This window comes from Felis catus, chromosome D1, assembly GCF_018350175.1.
Source record: "Felis catus isolate Fca126 chromosome D1, F.catus_Fca126_mat1.0, whole genome shotgun sequence".
Taxonomy (NCBI): Eukaryota; Metazoa; Chordata; class Mammalia; order Carnivora; family Felidae; genus Felis; species Felis catus.
Window position 1 is genome coordinate 96,457,212 of NC_058377.1, and position 17,381 is coordinate 96,474,592.

General features: G+C 42.0%; 1 protein-coding gene across 3 annotated transcripts in view; it reads left to right on the plus strand.

The window, feature by feature from the left end:
* Nucleotides 1-17,381, plus strand: part of EXT2 (exostosin glycosyltransferase 2) — a 144,429-nt gene that overhangs the window by 56,765 nt on the left and 70,283 nt on the right. For all 3 annotated transcript variants that reach the window (XM_023239782.2, XM_019812301.3, XM_019812300.3), the window contains exon 8: nucleotides 14,032-14,163. In XM_023239782.2, the coding sequence (XP_023095550.2) occupies nucleotides 14,032-14,163 (132 nt within the window). The remainder of the gene's footprint in view (nucleotides 1-14,031; nucleotides 14,164-17,381) is intronic.

Below are 17,381 nucleotides of genomic sequence, written 5' to 3' on the forward strand. Positions count from 1 at the left end.
GCCCTGTCCATCCCATACTGATGAGCCTGCCATAGGCCTTCTTCATTTCTAACAGTGCTTTTGATCTCTAGCATCTGTGATTCTTTTTTAGAATTTCCATCCCTCTGAATTTTGAGTGTAGAAGAGTCCTCTCTCAATTGTAAGGTATGAAAATTGAGATCTGGAAAGTTAAATGGCTTGTCAACATTTATTTACTATTTAATGGCAGAAGCCCAAATGAGAATCCTATCTGTTCGACTCTTGTACTCTTTCTACTACCCGTATTAAAGTTGGTGCTGCAGACAAGCGTTGTAAGTTGTGGGCCGTCCTCCAGCTGACACGTCACTACTTATGCAGCACAATCCCTAGTTTCCCTGGGAGACTTATTGCTTTCATGCACTTTGGAATCATTTAATACAAGGCCTCTTTCACTTAATTTGAACATGTGGTATTATTAGTGGATACTGCCTTGGTGATTGAGAATCATGTTCTGTTTAGTTAATGACATTCAGAGAAACCTGTATTGGAGAAAAGCCTTAACAGGTGAAACCCAACCTGATTCAAAGCCTGGGTACAGTTCTGGATTTATCCTTTAAGGCAGTCTGTGGTTTCATCAGAACTATGATGAAAAGAACACCGACTTCAGAGTTAGACAAAGTGGTTTTGAATTCTGGATCTGTCAGGTTAAAAGCTTTGTGATGACAGACAAGTTACTATTAATCTTTCTGAGCCTTGTTTTCTTGTCTGTAGAGATACGTTAATTATAGGATTGTTGGGAGGATGAAGTGGAAAAGTATAAACCATATTTAACTGATTCTTCTCAGACCTATATTTTTTCACATTTTAAAATCTCTGATGTCACAGGACGCCTGGGTGACTCAGTTGGCTAAGCATCCCACTCTTGATTTCGGCTCAGATCATGATCTTACGGTTTGTGGGATTGAGCCCCGCATAAGGGTCTGTGCTGTCAGTGTGGAGTCTACTTGGGATTCTCTCTCTCTCTCTCTCTCTCTCTCTCTCTCTCTCTCTCTCTCTTCCCCTCTCCCTCCCTCCCTCTCCCCCTCTCTCCCCCTCATGTGCATGCACACACACCCACTCTCTCTCTCTAAATAAATAAATGTTAAAATCAAATAAAGTCTCTGGTGTCAGCTTTGTGTTACAATTGATAATGTTTTAGTGTTGTGTCATACCTTGAGAACTTTTTCTTAGGATTATATGACATAATGGTGCATCTTATAATTCTTGGTGGCAGGCAGCTATCCCACATTAACACAGATGCACAAATCCTAAACAAAATCATAACATTGAATCTGGCGGCATATAAAAAAAGGATACTGTGTCATGACTAAGTGAGATGAGGAATGTAAAGTTGGTTTGACATTGAAAAAAATTAATCAGTGTAAATTACCACATTAACAAACTGAGGGAGAAAACCCATCTCATCATCTTCTAAATGTAGAAAAAAAACATTCGATAAAATTCAACGATTCTTGAGAAAAACTCTCAGCTAATGAAAAATAGAAAGGAACTTCTGCAATTTGATGAAGGATATTTATGAAAAACCTACATCTAACATACTACTTAGTGATTAAATATTGAATGCTTTCCCCTAAGATTGGGATCATGTGAAGGATGCTCACTCTTACCACTTGTATTCAGTATTGTACTGAAGGTCCTAGGCAGTGGAGAAGGAAAATAAAGACATAAAAATTGGAAAAGAAAATGTTAACCTGTCTTCATTTGGAAATGACATGGTGGTATAATCAGAAAAGCCAAAGTAATCTACAAACTATTGAACTAATAGGTGAATTTAACAAGATTATAGAACACAAATGATTTGGCTCTAAAAAATAGAAAGATTTTTACTTTGTCCAATGTTTTCTTGTGGTATAGATGGTAGTCTTTTGTGATCTTCTGTAACCTAGCTAGAAGTAGAATCAAACTATTGATTTTATTATATATATTTCGTAGTTGTTCACCTTCCTGGATTTTATCCTTACTGTGCAGATTTCTAGCTCATGCTCTTGATTCTTCTGGATATAAAGTCCTATCATCTATAAACAATGATTGCTTTATTTAAGGTCATGAAGTTCATATTATGGTCTTCACAGAAGAGGACAGTATCAGGAGGATATCTAGGAGAATATAAAAGAAAACTCTACTAACAATTGCCTAAGGAAATTAGGGTTTACAGGTCTCACACTACACTTGATCTTAGCTAAAAGGCCGAGAAGCGATACAGGTCTCACACTAGAAGAAATGCGGAAGTAGCTCATCCAGGACAATTGTAGTGATTCGGTGATGCTGCGAGGGAAGCAGGTTTCTTTCTGTATTTCTGCTCTGTCACCACGTCAGCAGGCTGGCCTTTTCTTTTCAGTTACAGTACATCTGCTTCAATCCCAGCCAGCCATGTTTGCATTCTAGGCAAGCAGGAGAGAGAGGGCCAAGGGAAAAGACCAAAAGGCTTGTAGCAAGACTTTATCTTCTTTATTTAGGAAAGCACACCTTGTTTGCATTGCCGCAGAAAAGGCTGGACTATTTTGTTAGTAAAGATGAGGAGGTAAAGGATGTTGGGAAGGCAACTATTGTTGATCACAAGGACTAAGTAATCTGGACTGTGAAAATTGGGGTAATGGGAAGGGCCCTGCCACTAACTTGTGTGTGTACAGTCTCACTGAGTATTGCTGAGATTTAACAGTTGGGAGTTTTGTTTTATTTGTTTATGAAAAAAATTATTTTGTAGCTGGTTACTTTAGTGATCTTTCTTACTAGTTCTGATAGGTTTTTAGCTGATTCTCTAAGTTTTATGAATAGCCAATCTATGCAAAGCTCTTGGATTTCTTTTCAAATTCCTTTCTTTTTTCTCTTTTCTTATTAATTACTACTTGTTTTCTGAACTTTGTTTCATTCTTTTCCAGATGATCGAATTGGGTGGTTGCTTTATTTTTGAACAGTAATTCTGTGTTTACAAGCAGGGTAAAATTAAATATGAGACTAGAACCCATTGAAATTTAGAAATGTTTGAGGGCTCAGTAGATTTCATGTCTGAGCTTTTTAATAAAAAGTAGCTATGTGTTTTCTCTTTTAAATAGATGAGATATATGATTGGGCTTCTACTTAACATTTAAGGCAAATGTCATGTTTTTTATTTAGTAAAATTATTAGTGGGGAAAGAAAATGTTTTAATATTTCCACAAGCCACAAATCCCCATGGGTTTAAGGATTTTTTTCTTTTCTTTTTTTTTTTTTTTTTTTTTTGAGAGAGAGAGAGAGAGAGAACATGCATATGTGTACGGGAGTGGAAGAGGGGCAGAGGGAGAAGGAAAGAGAGGTGGAACTTAATTATCCTCCCTGGGAATGCAGACAAACATAGTGACTTGCTTCTGACAAATAGAATATGGAATGGGGACAGTAACTTTCCAGTGGAGAAGCCAGCAGACCCCACCTTAACCAGGTGATCAGGGTTCATTTCCCCATGATAAGTCATGTTGATAGCGTATGTCCCTTGATATGATGTGAGAAGAAGGGCATATCACCTCTGGAGCATCCTCCAAAATCCATAACCTCAGTCTCATGATTAGAAAACATCGGACTGACCCCAACTGAGGGGCATTCTACAAAATGCTTGATGAGTACTATTCAAAACTGTCAAGGTCGTGAAAGACCAGGAAAGACTGAGAAACTTTCTCAGATTGGAGGAAACTAAGGAGACAAGACAACTAAATGCAGTGAGGCCTCCTGGACTAGATCCTGGAACAGAAAAGGACCTTAAGGGAAAACTGGGGAAATCCATAAAGAAAAAGTCTAGTGAATGGAATTAACTACATGTTAACTTCTTAGTTTTGATCATTGTGCCATGGTGAAGTAACATGTTAACGAAAGGGGAACCTGAGTCAGGGATGTTTGGGAACCCTCTGTACTACCATTGTTTCTTGAGGTCTCAAATTATTTCAGAATAAAGTTAAAAAGAAAGCAGTTACCACTTTGCATGGTAAAGAAACAAAAAAGGATTTACACCTACCAAAAAACCGCAGAATGACTTCTGATGCTGTTACGTAAACAGATGTCTGTGCTTTTGTGAGCATGATAGACGTGGGTTCCTCTGGTGCTGTGTTCAGGTAATTGAGAAGAGGGGACTAGGAAACTTCACTGGATGGTGGAAGAGTGTCCCAGAGGTATTGGACTTTCAGGTGGAGGATGCCTCTGGAGAGGGCAAATACAGCAGCTCATGAACAAGGGAGTGAAAAAAACACTCTCGTATTTTATGTTGTAAAGTATCCTAAATGCAATGAAATTAACAGAGTATTTTAAGTGAAGGAAAAAATGGAGTGCTGATAAATCCTAGGTATATTAATCCTTTTCTTCAGAAATTTTATTTTTTTATTAAAATTTTTTTTAATGTTTATTTTTGAGAGAGAGAGAGAGACAGAGTGTGAGTGGGGGAGGGGCAGAGAGAGAGGGAGACAGAATCCAAAGCAGGCTCCAGGCTCTGAGCTGTCGGCACGATGCGGGGCTCAAACCCATGAACCATGAGATCATGACCTGAGCCAAAGTTGGACACTTAACTAACTGAGCCACTAGGCACCCCAGAAATTTCTTTTTATTTTAAAGAAAGTAAATTCTATTTATTATTGTTTGTTTAATCATTGAGTGAAGGTGTATTACCTGTTTGTGAACTTTCTCTGCTCTAGAAAAACCTTCAGTCCAGGAGAAGTGCCTCTGAGGGGTTTGGCTGATATATATATATATATATATATATATATATATATATATATATATATATATATAATTTTTTTTTAACATTTATTTATTATTGAGAGACAGAGACAGACCATGAGAGGGGAGGGGCAGAGAGAGAGGGAGACACAGAATCTGAAGCAGGCTTCAGGCTGTCAGCACAGAGCCCAACTCGGGGCTCGAACTCACAAACCGCAAGATCATGACCTGAGCCGAAGTCGGATGCTTAACCGACTGAGCCACCCAGGCGCCCCCGGTTGATATTCTTTTCACGTAACTCTTATGTTTATAAACATAGAGAGTAAGCAAAAGGAAAAACAAAAGTAGTCCTGCCGACAGTAATTGTCAACTAGAAATCAGGATGCTTGGGTTATCATTTGACGTCACCGCTGAGTTTTTAGCTGTCAGGTAGAGACGACCTGAGCCTGTCTCTGCTGCCTCCAGGATGTGACACGGTTGTCCAGGAAGGGCATCAGGCCCCCTGCTCCGGCGTTGTCACCTCTCCTGTAAGACAGTGAGGGAAAGAACCCGTGTAACCCTGAGCGTGCTGCCCAGGAGGCTTGGGAAAGGCAGGAACGCGCGTGGGGTCCATTTTGTCGCAGCAAACAAACGAAAAGGAGATAGTGAGCCTTTGGTCCGTGTGTTTGGAAAGACTTGGAATCCCTTTGGCAGTTCTGAGATTCATCTTCAGACACAGCTTTGAGAAATTAATGTGTGGGGCGTGAAAATACCTTGCAGCCCTTCACCGGAAAGGAACGGTTCCGTCGACCTTAGCGCGCTGAGAGAATCTCCCGTGGCTCAGATCTCTTGAATGTCCTGCGTGCTCAGAGGCAGACGTGCTTTCGCACCTTTAACGGTACGGCTGTTCCTTCAGCTTTTTGAGGGAGAAGGTGAATGCTTTATTTAATGTTTGGGTTCTCTGAGCTTCTTGAGCCTATGTGTTGTTGTTTTTCATCCATTTTGGAAAATCATTTAAATGAATACATCTGTTTCCTTGTTTTCCACCCCATCTCCTAGGGCTCCAGTAACTGGTATGACAGAACATTCGATACCGTCCTGCAGTTCTTGGATCTCTGTTTTCTTCCACACCTTTTCTTCTGTGCATTTCAGTTTGGATAATTCTCCATTTTCAAGTTCGCTGTTCTTTTCCCCTCCTGTTTCCCGTGGGCTGATAAGCTGGTTGAAGGAATTCTTCATTTATACTACATTTTTACTTCTGGCCTTTCATTTGGTCATTTTTGTATAGTTTCCGTCTCTCTAGTGAATATTCCCGTCTGTTGATGCAAGTTGTCTCCCTTCTTCCCTAGATTCTGTAACATATTAATTGTAGTTATCTTAAAGTTCTTGTGTAATAATTCCACAACAGCTTGGTCATCTTTGGTCTGCTTTGGTTCTATTGGCAGCTTTATATCATGACAGTGGATTGTTTTCTGGTAAATTCTGATTGGAGGATGGATACTGTGTAGTAAAAACACCCTAAAGTAGATGTCATATTCAGAAATGGGCACGAGGCTGACGGGCCTAGTGTGTAACAGGCCGCATTTGGGTTTTCTGCTGCCTGGCTCGCCTTCACACACCTGGACTTCAGATGTTGCCGGTGGCCAGCCGCTGCCTTGTTCTCAGTGTGGGCCAGTGTACTGAGGTTTTCCTCAGAGTTAGCCTCACCCTCTGCTTTGAGCAGGCCCTGCCTGCCTGTGCCCTCAGCGACGGACTCCCGTTGCTTGTATGTGGTGCTGGGCTAACGGTGGGGACGGTGGGATTCTCCCTTCTCCCGGTCCAGTGGTAGTCTTGAGCAGACACGTTTGCCAGGGTGTTAGAGGTGGGGCTTCTCAGGTTCTGCTCCTCCTCCCTTTGGAAGCCCTATTTTCTTCCGTACCTGGGAGAGGTCTCGGGTTAGAGAGAGTTTCCTACCCCTCCCGTGGGGGCCGAGGCTTCTGCTTTGCCCTCTCCCTCAGTGGTGGTCTGGAGGGAGCTGAAAGGGTTCCTACCCGGCCCCGGTGGCTGGCTGCCTTTCCACACCTGCCCCACAGCCAGTACGTCTGTGATTGTAGCTTGAGTATGGGAGGGCTTCCTGCTCCTCCCCCAGCCCTCTAAGGCTTTGCTTTGGATGAAAAGAAGTCCAGGAAATGGGCAGAGTGTGTGCCTGTGTGCCACTGGGGCGGCCTCTCTTTGATTTCCTTCCCGGCCGCAGTCCTTCTCAGGTACATCCAGCAGGAAAGAGCTTGCAAGGGATTGCTGACTCCCCTTGTGCCTAGAGCTTCCCAGCAGTCCTGCTAGCCGACACTTTTTAAGAATTCGTTAATACTTTAGCTGTTTTCTTTGGTGGCTTTTACTGCAGCATCTCTACCTTCTGTGATCTTCCGAAGCTGGAATAATTTGTCCCATCTTTCCTAGAGGAGCTTGTCACCCTTTGAAATCCGAATTCCCTGATTGCCTTATGACCGCAGCCCTCTGACGGGCCTAAAACAAGTTAGGATGTTGGTGGGTTATTGGTTGTGTTTTCTCATTGTTATGGTGGAGTCTGTGTTCTTGTGGCTTTCTACCTCTTAAACGGAAGCAAATACTTTATGTTGTGAGCACCCACTGGATTGGGGGCAGGGGAATAGAGCAGTATCCGGACAAGTTCTGATCCATAGGTACCTGCTGTTGTTGGGTGTTTGGACAGCATTATCACTTGGAATTTGGGACAGAAGCATAACTGGCTGATTTGTTGTTTGTTTTGTGTGCGTGTGTGGTTTTCATCAGAAGACTCCAGTATACTAGAACGAAGCCATCAACATGGGTCACATTCTGGAGGTTCTGATGAAAAGGACCGTTCAGAGTTGGCTGGTTACTGAGAAGGCACTGAGAGCCATTGTTGTACTTTTGGGGTGAAGATGCTCTTGGACCACTTTGGGGTAATTGAGGGGTTCTTCTACATAAACCTTGCACAGTTAGCTATCCCGACCACTCCTAGGTAGCAAACTTACATGGCATAGTTTTTAAAAAAAAAAATTTTTTTTAATGTTTATTTATTTTTGAGAGAGACAGAGCATGAGCAGGCGAGTGGGAGAGGTAGAGAGAGGGAGACACAGAATCCGAAGCAGGCTCCAGGCACTGAGCTGTCAGCGCAGAGCCTGATGCGAGGCACGAACTCACAAACTGTGAGATCATGACCTGAGCTGAAGTCAGTCATTTAACTGACTGAGCTACCCAGGTGCCCCTACATGACATAGTTTTAAAACTGTTTATCTCCCTCACGGTCTATACCTAGTCTATATAGTCTACGCTAAGCATAATGTGTGGGACACTGTTAGTCCTGTTTCTGCCTTGATGTCCCAGCTAGGAATGGATTTGCCTTCTTTTCCCTCAAATCCACACCCCCCATGTCTCACCTTTTAAAATTCTGTATACAAGATGTGATCATTCTTATTAAATGATGGCTTGGCACTTACAAGGTTTGGAGATTTCCATGAGGTACCTGTGGTCCCCATGCTGCCTTGGGCCTCTGAGGGTTGGTGCCAGGTGGGTTCAGTCTTCCGGCAAGTGTGTGCCTGCCTCCTCTTTGACAGGCACCGTGCCGAAGGTGGGGACTTCGTGGTGAGCAAAGCCGGATGTGTTCCCTCTCTCCCAGTTTCTGGAGAAGGACCATCTTCTTCCTTGGAAGCTTGGAGGTTAAGCTAGAAGGGACGTGTTAATAGCTGTACTTTTCATTATAAAGTTCTGTCACTCCCATGTGATGTGTTTTTATTATTTCTGACTCTCTGATATGTTGGATTTCTTCACTGCCTTCAAGAATTGAGATGAGTGGAGTGTGACACTGGGGTCCCGTTCTGTCACTCCTCTTCCCCTCCCTGCCTTCTCACTCCAAAACGGTGTGGAATGTATTCTAATGTAAGTGACAAAGACCCTGAGGGAACAGGACGGGTGGGAGTGTTGAGGACAGAGCCAACAGTTTCCAATTGTCTGTTCTGCACTAGTACCCAGTGAGGAGCTTTGTAAACATCATCGAATCTTTACGGCTTCCTGACCTAGGTGGTATGCTTTCTGTCTTACGGATGCAGAAAAACCGGAGGTTCAGTAACTTGAATTGTGCTCATAGCCATGGCTTTTCAACAGTGCTGCACTGGCTTCCTTTAAACACTGGTTATTGCTCATCCTGGTGGCTTTATGTTACTGAAAATCAAAGCAATTAATCACATTTAGCTGATGTATAAACCGAGGTAGCAATTTTAATTTGATACTTGTGATAGTTTTAAGTGGGCCCAATTCCAGATCTGTAGGAACTTTGTAATTCTCAGGATTGGAAGCGTCGTAAGAACTTTGTAGTTCTTATGCTTTGAAATCTGCATGTTTTATAAAATTACAGAGGCATATGTATAATGAAGAAAGGTTAGATGCTTTGTCCGAGATTACATTGGTATGACCAATGCCTCTGTGACTTAACTCTTCCAACTGTGCAGCTCCCACGGCTTAAGTGACTGAGAAATTTGCATAGATGCTGAAGAGACCCTCATTTAACTTTTCGGGTAGTGATAAATGTGGCCCCTGTTTTGGGGGAAAAAAGGAAACCAAAACATAATAAGCATTTGCTTACTGAATGGGAGCATTGCCAGCATAGCTGAAAACTCCTTCCCCTCTGCTGACAAGTGGCTGATACTGAGTCCTGGAGGGGCCATAAATTATAATGCCTTCTAAATACTACAAGGTGTTACCGAGGTCCTGCAGAAATAATTAAGCCTGAGAAGTTCACTTATCCTCAGGCTGAGACACTTGAGCTATGATTATGTGCAAAGCTTGCTTCCTTTCCGAGTGAACTACAATTTGGTGGACAGGACGAGATGATTTGAGACATCTTAAATTAGAAGCTTTGTCCTATGGTTGTGCCTTTGGCTGGTGTGCTAGATGGATCTGTTACCGATCATTGTTTCCTATAAATCCCAAAGGCTACCGTCTCCACTGTGATTGAATGGGAACATAAAGCTTTGGAATGCTTATGTTTGAGTGTGGTTTAATTTGAGTGCGATTTAAAATGAAAGAATACATAATGGACTTGTTGGGGTAGAAAAGGAGGTGAATATTTAAGATGTGTGTGTTTTTGTGTGGGCTCATGCTTCTTAGTGAATTTTCACACCTTTCAGTTTCTTGAGAAAGGATCGTCTCCTAAAACTTACAGTGTGGCTCGTACTCCTTATACTCTAGAACAGGGTGGGAAAAGTCCTGGGCTTGAGTTGTGACTCTACCACTTAACATCTTTGGATCTTGGTTTCCTCACATAGAAGAGGAAACTGCCACAGATAAGTGACATGCTGGTTATAAACAGCAAATGAGATCATGCCTACCAAAGTGCTTTGCAGCAGGTCAGACATCCTCACACCTACAAGGAACTCATAGTCTAGCTGGGGAGAGAAAAGCTATCATCTGAAATAACAGGAAGACGATTCTAGAATAGAATATAGCAGAAACAACCTGTAAGGTAACGGCTATAAGCGCTGTGGGATTTCATGGTAAGGAGAGATGGTTGGTGTTTGGGGTGATCAGTGAAGGTTTCCCAGGGAAGATGGATTCTTTCAGGTCTCATAAAATGTAAATATTTTGACTGGATGATGGGCAGGACAGCAGTAACATGACTAAGCAGGAATGAAATTGGAGTGAGTAGGGTGTATCTAAGAAGCAGTGGCAGGCCGCCAGCCAGCCACGAGGCTTACCCAGATGGCAGACTACAGGACAGCATAAGCCAGGTGCCCTTGGTAGCTAAACCTGTGTCAGCTTTTCTTTGAGTAACAGAAATTCTCTTTGTGAGGCTTTGCTTCATTCTTATACTTAGTGGAGAGAGTAGTCATCATATACTTTCCTTAATTATTGGAGCACTTACTGGGAAACAGAACAAAAGTCAGCAGGTGTAGACTAGAAAGTATCTTTTTCTTCTACCCGTTTTAGTTGTATTTCGAATTGCTCTTGTCCCATTTTCAAATGTCCCCTCTCTTGCAGAACTCCTCACGGCCTCTGATTCCGAGTGGAATCACAAGTCTGAATGAAGCCAGACGGGTCACGTAGACCGGCGTCTTGCTTTCTTGGGGACTGAATCTGAACTCTGCTTGGACGAGAAAACTGTCTTCTTTCAAAAAGCCACATTGGGCTGTGACAGAGTAGCTAGTATTAGAGTAACCCTCCTCCTAGGAAAAGAAAAAGAAGTATCAAAGCTTATTAAAATAGATAGAGCAACGGTTGAGAGGCATTGGAGAGCCATCAGCACAGTCAGTTCTTGAGGGACTGTGGCTCCTGGAGGAAGGGACTCACGCTGGGCGGCATGTTCCCTTGAGCTTTTTCCCTGAGGGCACTTTCTAATTCACAGTCTGTACATCTGGAGTCTGAGCAGAAAGCAGCAGCCCCCTAGGGCCGAGAGGTTGGAATTAGGGGTACCCCAAAGTGTCGGGGACATGAAGGACAAAATCCCTGGAAGACGGGAACCGCAGGAAGTAAGCAAAAATTGGGCATGTGGCCTTCCCTTGAAGTGTTTGCCAACTCCTGAGGTGAGCAGAGCAAGACTGTAAGAATCCCTGCAGAAAGAAGCATCTGGGAGCCTGACAAGCTGTGCAAACATCCCAGCCGCCATATATAGTACTGGTGAGATGGAGCTTGGTATCCCAGGCTGCCAGGATACAGGGGACCTGGTGGACACTCCAGGCTTTACTTGAAGGCCCCAAAGGGCCCCACTACAAGAGAAAGGGAAAGCCAAGAAAAGTTAGCCCCAACAAAAGGTAAAGTCACCCACTGATAGGATTAAAGTGGGCTGACTGCCTTCGCTGTGCCCTCCAGAAGAAATGTTACACTCTTGGGAGGAAGATAATTTGGTACATCCAGAACCGCTACAGTTTTTAATACAGAATGTTTGGTGTCCAATAAAAAATTAAGAGGTTCATTGGGAATGGAAACCAGATGACCAAAACGAAGAGTAAATACAGATAGTAGAAAGAGACCCACAGGTGATTCAGATGTTGGGGTTACCAATCAGGAACTATGCTCAATAAAAAAAGAGAATTGCAACAAAGATATGAAATCTACTTTTTAAAAAGTCGAATGGAAATTCTGTAACTGAAAAACATATGAACTAAATGGAGAAGTGAATATATGGGTATGATAGCAGTATAGACACACACACACACACACACACACACACACACACACACACAAAGGACAGAGGATTATTAGACCAGGAGAAAAATTAGCAGAAAATACCCAGATTGCAGCACAGAACAGAGAATAAGAAACCTATGGGGCTTGGTGAAGACATTTCTATGTATCTGGAGTCCTAGAAGAGAGTGTGATAGAACCAATATTTAAAGAAATATTGGCTAAGGTTTTTCTAAAACGAGTGAAAGATGTCAAACCACAGGGTGAAGAAGCTCTAACCTCAGTGGGGTTAATACCACGAGCCACACCTAGGTACATTATAGGCGAACTATTGTAAGCTGAAGACAGAGGGCAAAGTTTTGAAATAACACACGCTCTCAGACTATAGTGCAATCAAAGTAGAAGTCAGTAACAGGAAGGTAAATAGAAAATCCCAAAATGTTTGGAGATTAAACGGTATACTTCTAAAAAGTTCATTTTTTTTTTACCTAAACTATAATGAAAATGACATACAATTTTGTAGGATGCATTTAAAATAATGCGTAGAGGTACATTTATAGCTTTAAATGCATATATTAGAAATGCATAGAAAGAAAGATTAAAATCAGCAATCTAAACTTCAATCTCAAGCTAAATGCAGGGCACCTGGGTTGCCCAGCCGGTTAAGCATCTGACTTTGTCTCCGGTCATGATCTCGCAGTCCGTGAGTTCAAGCCCTGCATCGGGCTCTTCTCTGACAGCTCGGAGCCTGGAGCCAGCTTCAGATTCTGTGTCTCCCTCTCTCTCTGTGCCCCTCCCCTGCTCGTGCTTGTGCTCTCTTTCTCTCTCTCTCAAAAATAAATATTTTAGGGGCGCCTGGGTGGCTCAGTCGGTTGAGCATCCGACTTCAGCTCAGGTCATGATCTCATAGCTCGTGAGTTCAAGCCCCGCGTCAGGCTCTGTGCTGACAGCTTGGAGCCTGGAGCCTGCTTCAGATTCTGTGCCTCCGTCTCTCTCTGCCCCAACCCACTTGCATTCTGTCTGTCTCTCAAAAATAAACATCTAAAAAAATAAAAAAATTAAAAAAAATATTTTAAAAAATTTAAAAAAGAAGCTAAATGCAAGATGAATTAAAGCCCCCCCAAATAGAAGAAAGGGAATAAAAATAATAGCAGACAAGATAGAAAGATAAGAAAAAAAAGTACAATAAAAAAAATCAGCAAAACCAAACATTGGTTTTTTTGAAGAGATTAATAAAGTTGATAAACCTCTGGTAAGAGGAAATGCAAAGAGAAGACACAGATCATCAACATGAGGAATGAAAAGTGGTATATTGCTGCAAATTCTACAACGCATTGAATAGATTTAGTGCAATAAATTTAACAACTTAGATGAACACATTTCTTGAAAAATACTACTTTTGAAGCCGACACTCATTAAAATACGCATAATCCTGTGTGGATGAAAGAGGACTAATCATGATTTAAAACCTTCACACACCAAAAAACACCTAGCCCAGATGGCTTTTAGGTGAATTCTTCTAAACCTTTCAAGAAAGAAATAATGCCAACCTTGCATTAAATTTCTCAGGGAATAGAAAAAGAAGGAACACTTTCAACATTTTATGAGGCCAGCATAACCTTGGCAGCAAAATCTGACTTAAATATTCTAACTGTTGACAAAAGAAATCAGGCACAAGAGAATAAGTACTGTTTTGATTCCATTTGTATGAAGTTCAGTAGCAGGCACAATAGAAATCAGAATAATGATTACTCTCGGATGATTGAGAAAGTGCCTGGGAAGCATGAGGGAATCTTCTGGGGTTGCTGGAATGTTCTATACCTTTATATGGGTAGTAGTTATAAGAGTATGTACATCCCTAAAAAATCACTGAATCGTAAACTTTAAGGTTTGTACACTTTATCTAAAAAAGGACTATAACGTGTTCTGCTATAATGTGTTGCTATCATCGGACATAGTTTCTCTTATATTCAGATTGAACCCAGTGTGCACTTCACTTGCTTACACTATTTTGACTGTATTTGATAAACTATTCCAGCACTATTCTGCTGCAGCTGGCTTGAACAGCAGGGAACGTTTGCTGTAGGCTCTTTCCCTTTGGGAATAAAGGAATTACCCAGACCCAGAGGTGGCTGTGATGGAGCATCTAGTTCTTCACTCTGTCTCGCTTGCTTACTTAATTCAGTGTTGTTTTCTTTACAGGCACGGTGGTTCTGGGAAGCGTACTTCCAGTCAATTAAAGCCATTGCCCTGGCCACTCTGCAGATCATCAATGACCGCATATATCCGTATGCTGCCCTCTCCTATGAAGAATGGAATGACCCCCCCACTGTGGTGAGTGAATTCCGCTGCTAACCATGTCAGCCATGGTCCAGATGTCAAGATGGGACAAAGAAAGACGTCCTGAGTTTGTAAAGATTATTTAAATTCTAGCTATCTAAAATGAGGCTGTGCTTGGGGTCTGACAAAGTCAGCTTAATTCGGAAGTGATAACAAAAGTCAAAAATACAGAAGCGGCAGCTTCCAGTTTGTTTTCAATGTGGTTAGGAAGACGGTGTGCTTATTTATTGCAGAGGTAAATGGGGAGGCCTGGCTCTTGTTGGAAATCAAACGCTTCCCGATGACTTTTGCAGTTGTAGTGCGTAGAACTCTTGAAAAGATTCTATAGGCAGCGTAATAATAATAGCTTATATTTTGAATGCTTAGTCTCTGCCAGGGACAGTGCTAAGTGCTTTGCATGGGTGATTTCAATCAGCACTGCCATCACTGTGTGAGGAAAATAATCAGCAAAAGCGATCTAGAGACATTATGGATTGCCACAGTCAAAACTTGCTCACGATTGTCCTTTCAAAAGACTGTACCAATTAATACTTCTACAGACAACATTTTGGTTATTTGGGCTCTCCCTGCCTTCCGTAACCCTGAATGCTTGAATCTGTGCTCATCTGCTAGGTAAAAAATGATCTTACCTGTGTGTATTTTTCAAGTGGAAGGTTGATATCTCTGTTAGTTTCTCCCAGAATATAAATACAAATCCTGTTTGTATTTTGTTGGTCACATGGAATTTTTAGATTGTTTTAGGCATTTATTCATTCAGTAGGTATTTACTGAGTGCCCGCTACCTTCTACCTTCTAAACAGTGTTCTTGGTACTTGAAGTGTATCAGTGAACAAAGCAGAGAAGATCCATGCCTTTGGGGAGTTTACACCGCAATGGGTCTTGCTATCTGGAAGCAAGATTTATCTTTCTAGTTGAACTTTAAGGTTTTCTTTAAAAAAATTTTTTTAAGTGTTTTATTTATTTTTGAGAGACAGAGACAGAGACAGAGACAGAGTATGAGTGGGGAGGGGCAGAGAGAGAGGGAGACACAGAATCCAAAGCAGGCTCCAGGCTCTGAGCTGTCAGCGCAGAGCCTGATGCAGGGCTCGAACTCGTGAACCATGAGATTGTGACCTGAGCCGAAGTCGGATGCTTAACCAACTGAGCCACCCAGGCGCCCCAGAATTTTAAAGTTTTCTTCATATCAGTTCTTCACAATTCCTGATTAAATTTTTCTAATTTTACCTTTCTTATTCTCTGTAAAGGAATACTTTCTGATATTATAGCTTCTAACTAGTTACCATTGTATAAAGACACATTATTATTTTTTTATATAAATTTTGTTAAGTATTCTTTTACTGAGTTCTACAATTTTTTCACTTTTATTTAGTTGATTCTCTTGTTTTCTAAATCTGCAATCATATGTGCAAATGCTGAATTTCCCTCTTTTTCCCAATACTTAAACCTTTTATGGTTATTACTATTTTTTTTTATCTAAACACGTTGGCTAGTACATTCAGCACAATGCTAATTCATGATCTGAGTGTTAAAAGAGAAAGGAGGTGTTATCTAGTCCGAGAAAGGGGGGATATTGGTTCCATGCAGAAGGAACAGCAGATCCAGAGGTTCAGAGGCGCTGGAGAACGTGTGGGTTTAAGGAACTTCTGGTTGGGTCTGCAAGGAGGTCAGTGTGGCAGGACTGGCGGAGGCTCACAAGGGAGAGGCCAAAGACGAAGCCTGGAGAGGGCCCCAGTCACAGAACACCTCAAATGTCTTGGAGGTGTTGGCCTGTTATCTGTGGGTTATTTAAGCTGGGAAGTTAAGTGGGGAGATTGTATTTTGGGTCAATCAGACATCAGTGTGGAGAACGGATCCCTCGCAGTGGGACGGGTAGAGAGCAGAGGCAGGGGCCTATTTAAGGAATCCAGGTGAGAATTAGTAGGGGGCAGTTTGAGGGACCGCAGGAAGAACTGGCTATGCTAACTGGCTGGTGAGTGAGAGCAGTTAGGGAGAGTGAGGCATACGGGGTATTTTATCCAGATAGGGAGTGTGGGCACATGGAGGTTGCGGGCAAGCGTGCTACTCGAGTCCAAACTCAGTCTGACTGCAGGGCCTTCCAGTCTGGCTCCAGCCTGCCTTTCCGGTTTTATTCCCTTCTGTTCCCCTTTAGGGAGTTCTGGGTTTCTGCCAACACAACCTTGTTGTGTCCTTCTTGTCCTTCTTGTGTATGATCCGTACTTTTCCTTCTTTGTGCCTTTGAGATGCCTTTCTCCACCATTACCTCCAAGTGTCCATATTTTATCCAAATTTCAGTGACCTGCTCATATACCTCTCCCTCCATGAGGTTTTCCTAGACCCCTTAAATAGAAAGTAATCTTTCCTCCTTGTAACTCTTAGAGCATATTTCTGTATTTCTTTCCTGCCTCTTAACACGCATAGAAGCATAATTTCCCGTAGAGTTTTAAGCTTCTTAACAGAATTTCTGAGTTATCTTGGTATTTCTTGTAATACCTAGGACAAGTTAATTCAGACAGGAGGCCCTTGATGTATAAAGGAGGGAGGGAGGAAAGGAGGGAGATTGGGATCCCAGGACATGAGCCATCTAGGGCTTACTCACATGCTGATGTGACATCCATTGTTTCATTTGACCTAAACCCTGTTGAGAAGATGGGAAAAGTGATATATTCTTTCCCTTCTATTAAGTGGACATAATGAATGTCACAATGCGTAATGACTTGGCTGGAGTCATATAATTGGCAAGTTGCATAAACAAGTGAGAACCCAGGTCTTCTGATGATCTTGAATTCTTAAGGAGTTTTGTAGGTGCCATTGGGCCTCCTCTGGGCTGAAACATTTCTACTATTCCAACTCAATGGCATCAGCTTGAGACGAAGAATACCACCCTGTTCCTCTACAGGAGAATCATACAGGTGGGGTGTCATGACCCAACCAGAAGGTGTGGAAAGAGTGGGACTTTATTTCTGTACTTTTAATCTAAAACTCTAAGAAAAAGTCCAATGAGAATAAATGGTTGGAATTTTGATTCTCTGTTTTTCATAAGACTATTGGGCCAGGGGAAAGTAGTACATGAAAATTTGTAGTTTTGAAATACTTGTGTTTTAATGGAGGACAAAATGGTCATAGTGCTGGACTGTCAATTTGGGAAAGAATGTAAGTATAAAAAGCTTAAATCTGGATATGCAACTGGAAAATATGATCAATTTTTTTTTTTT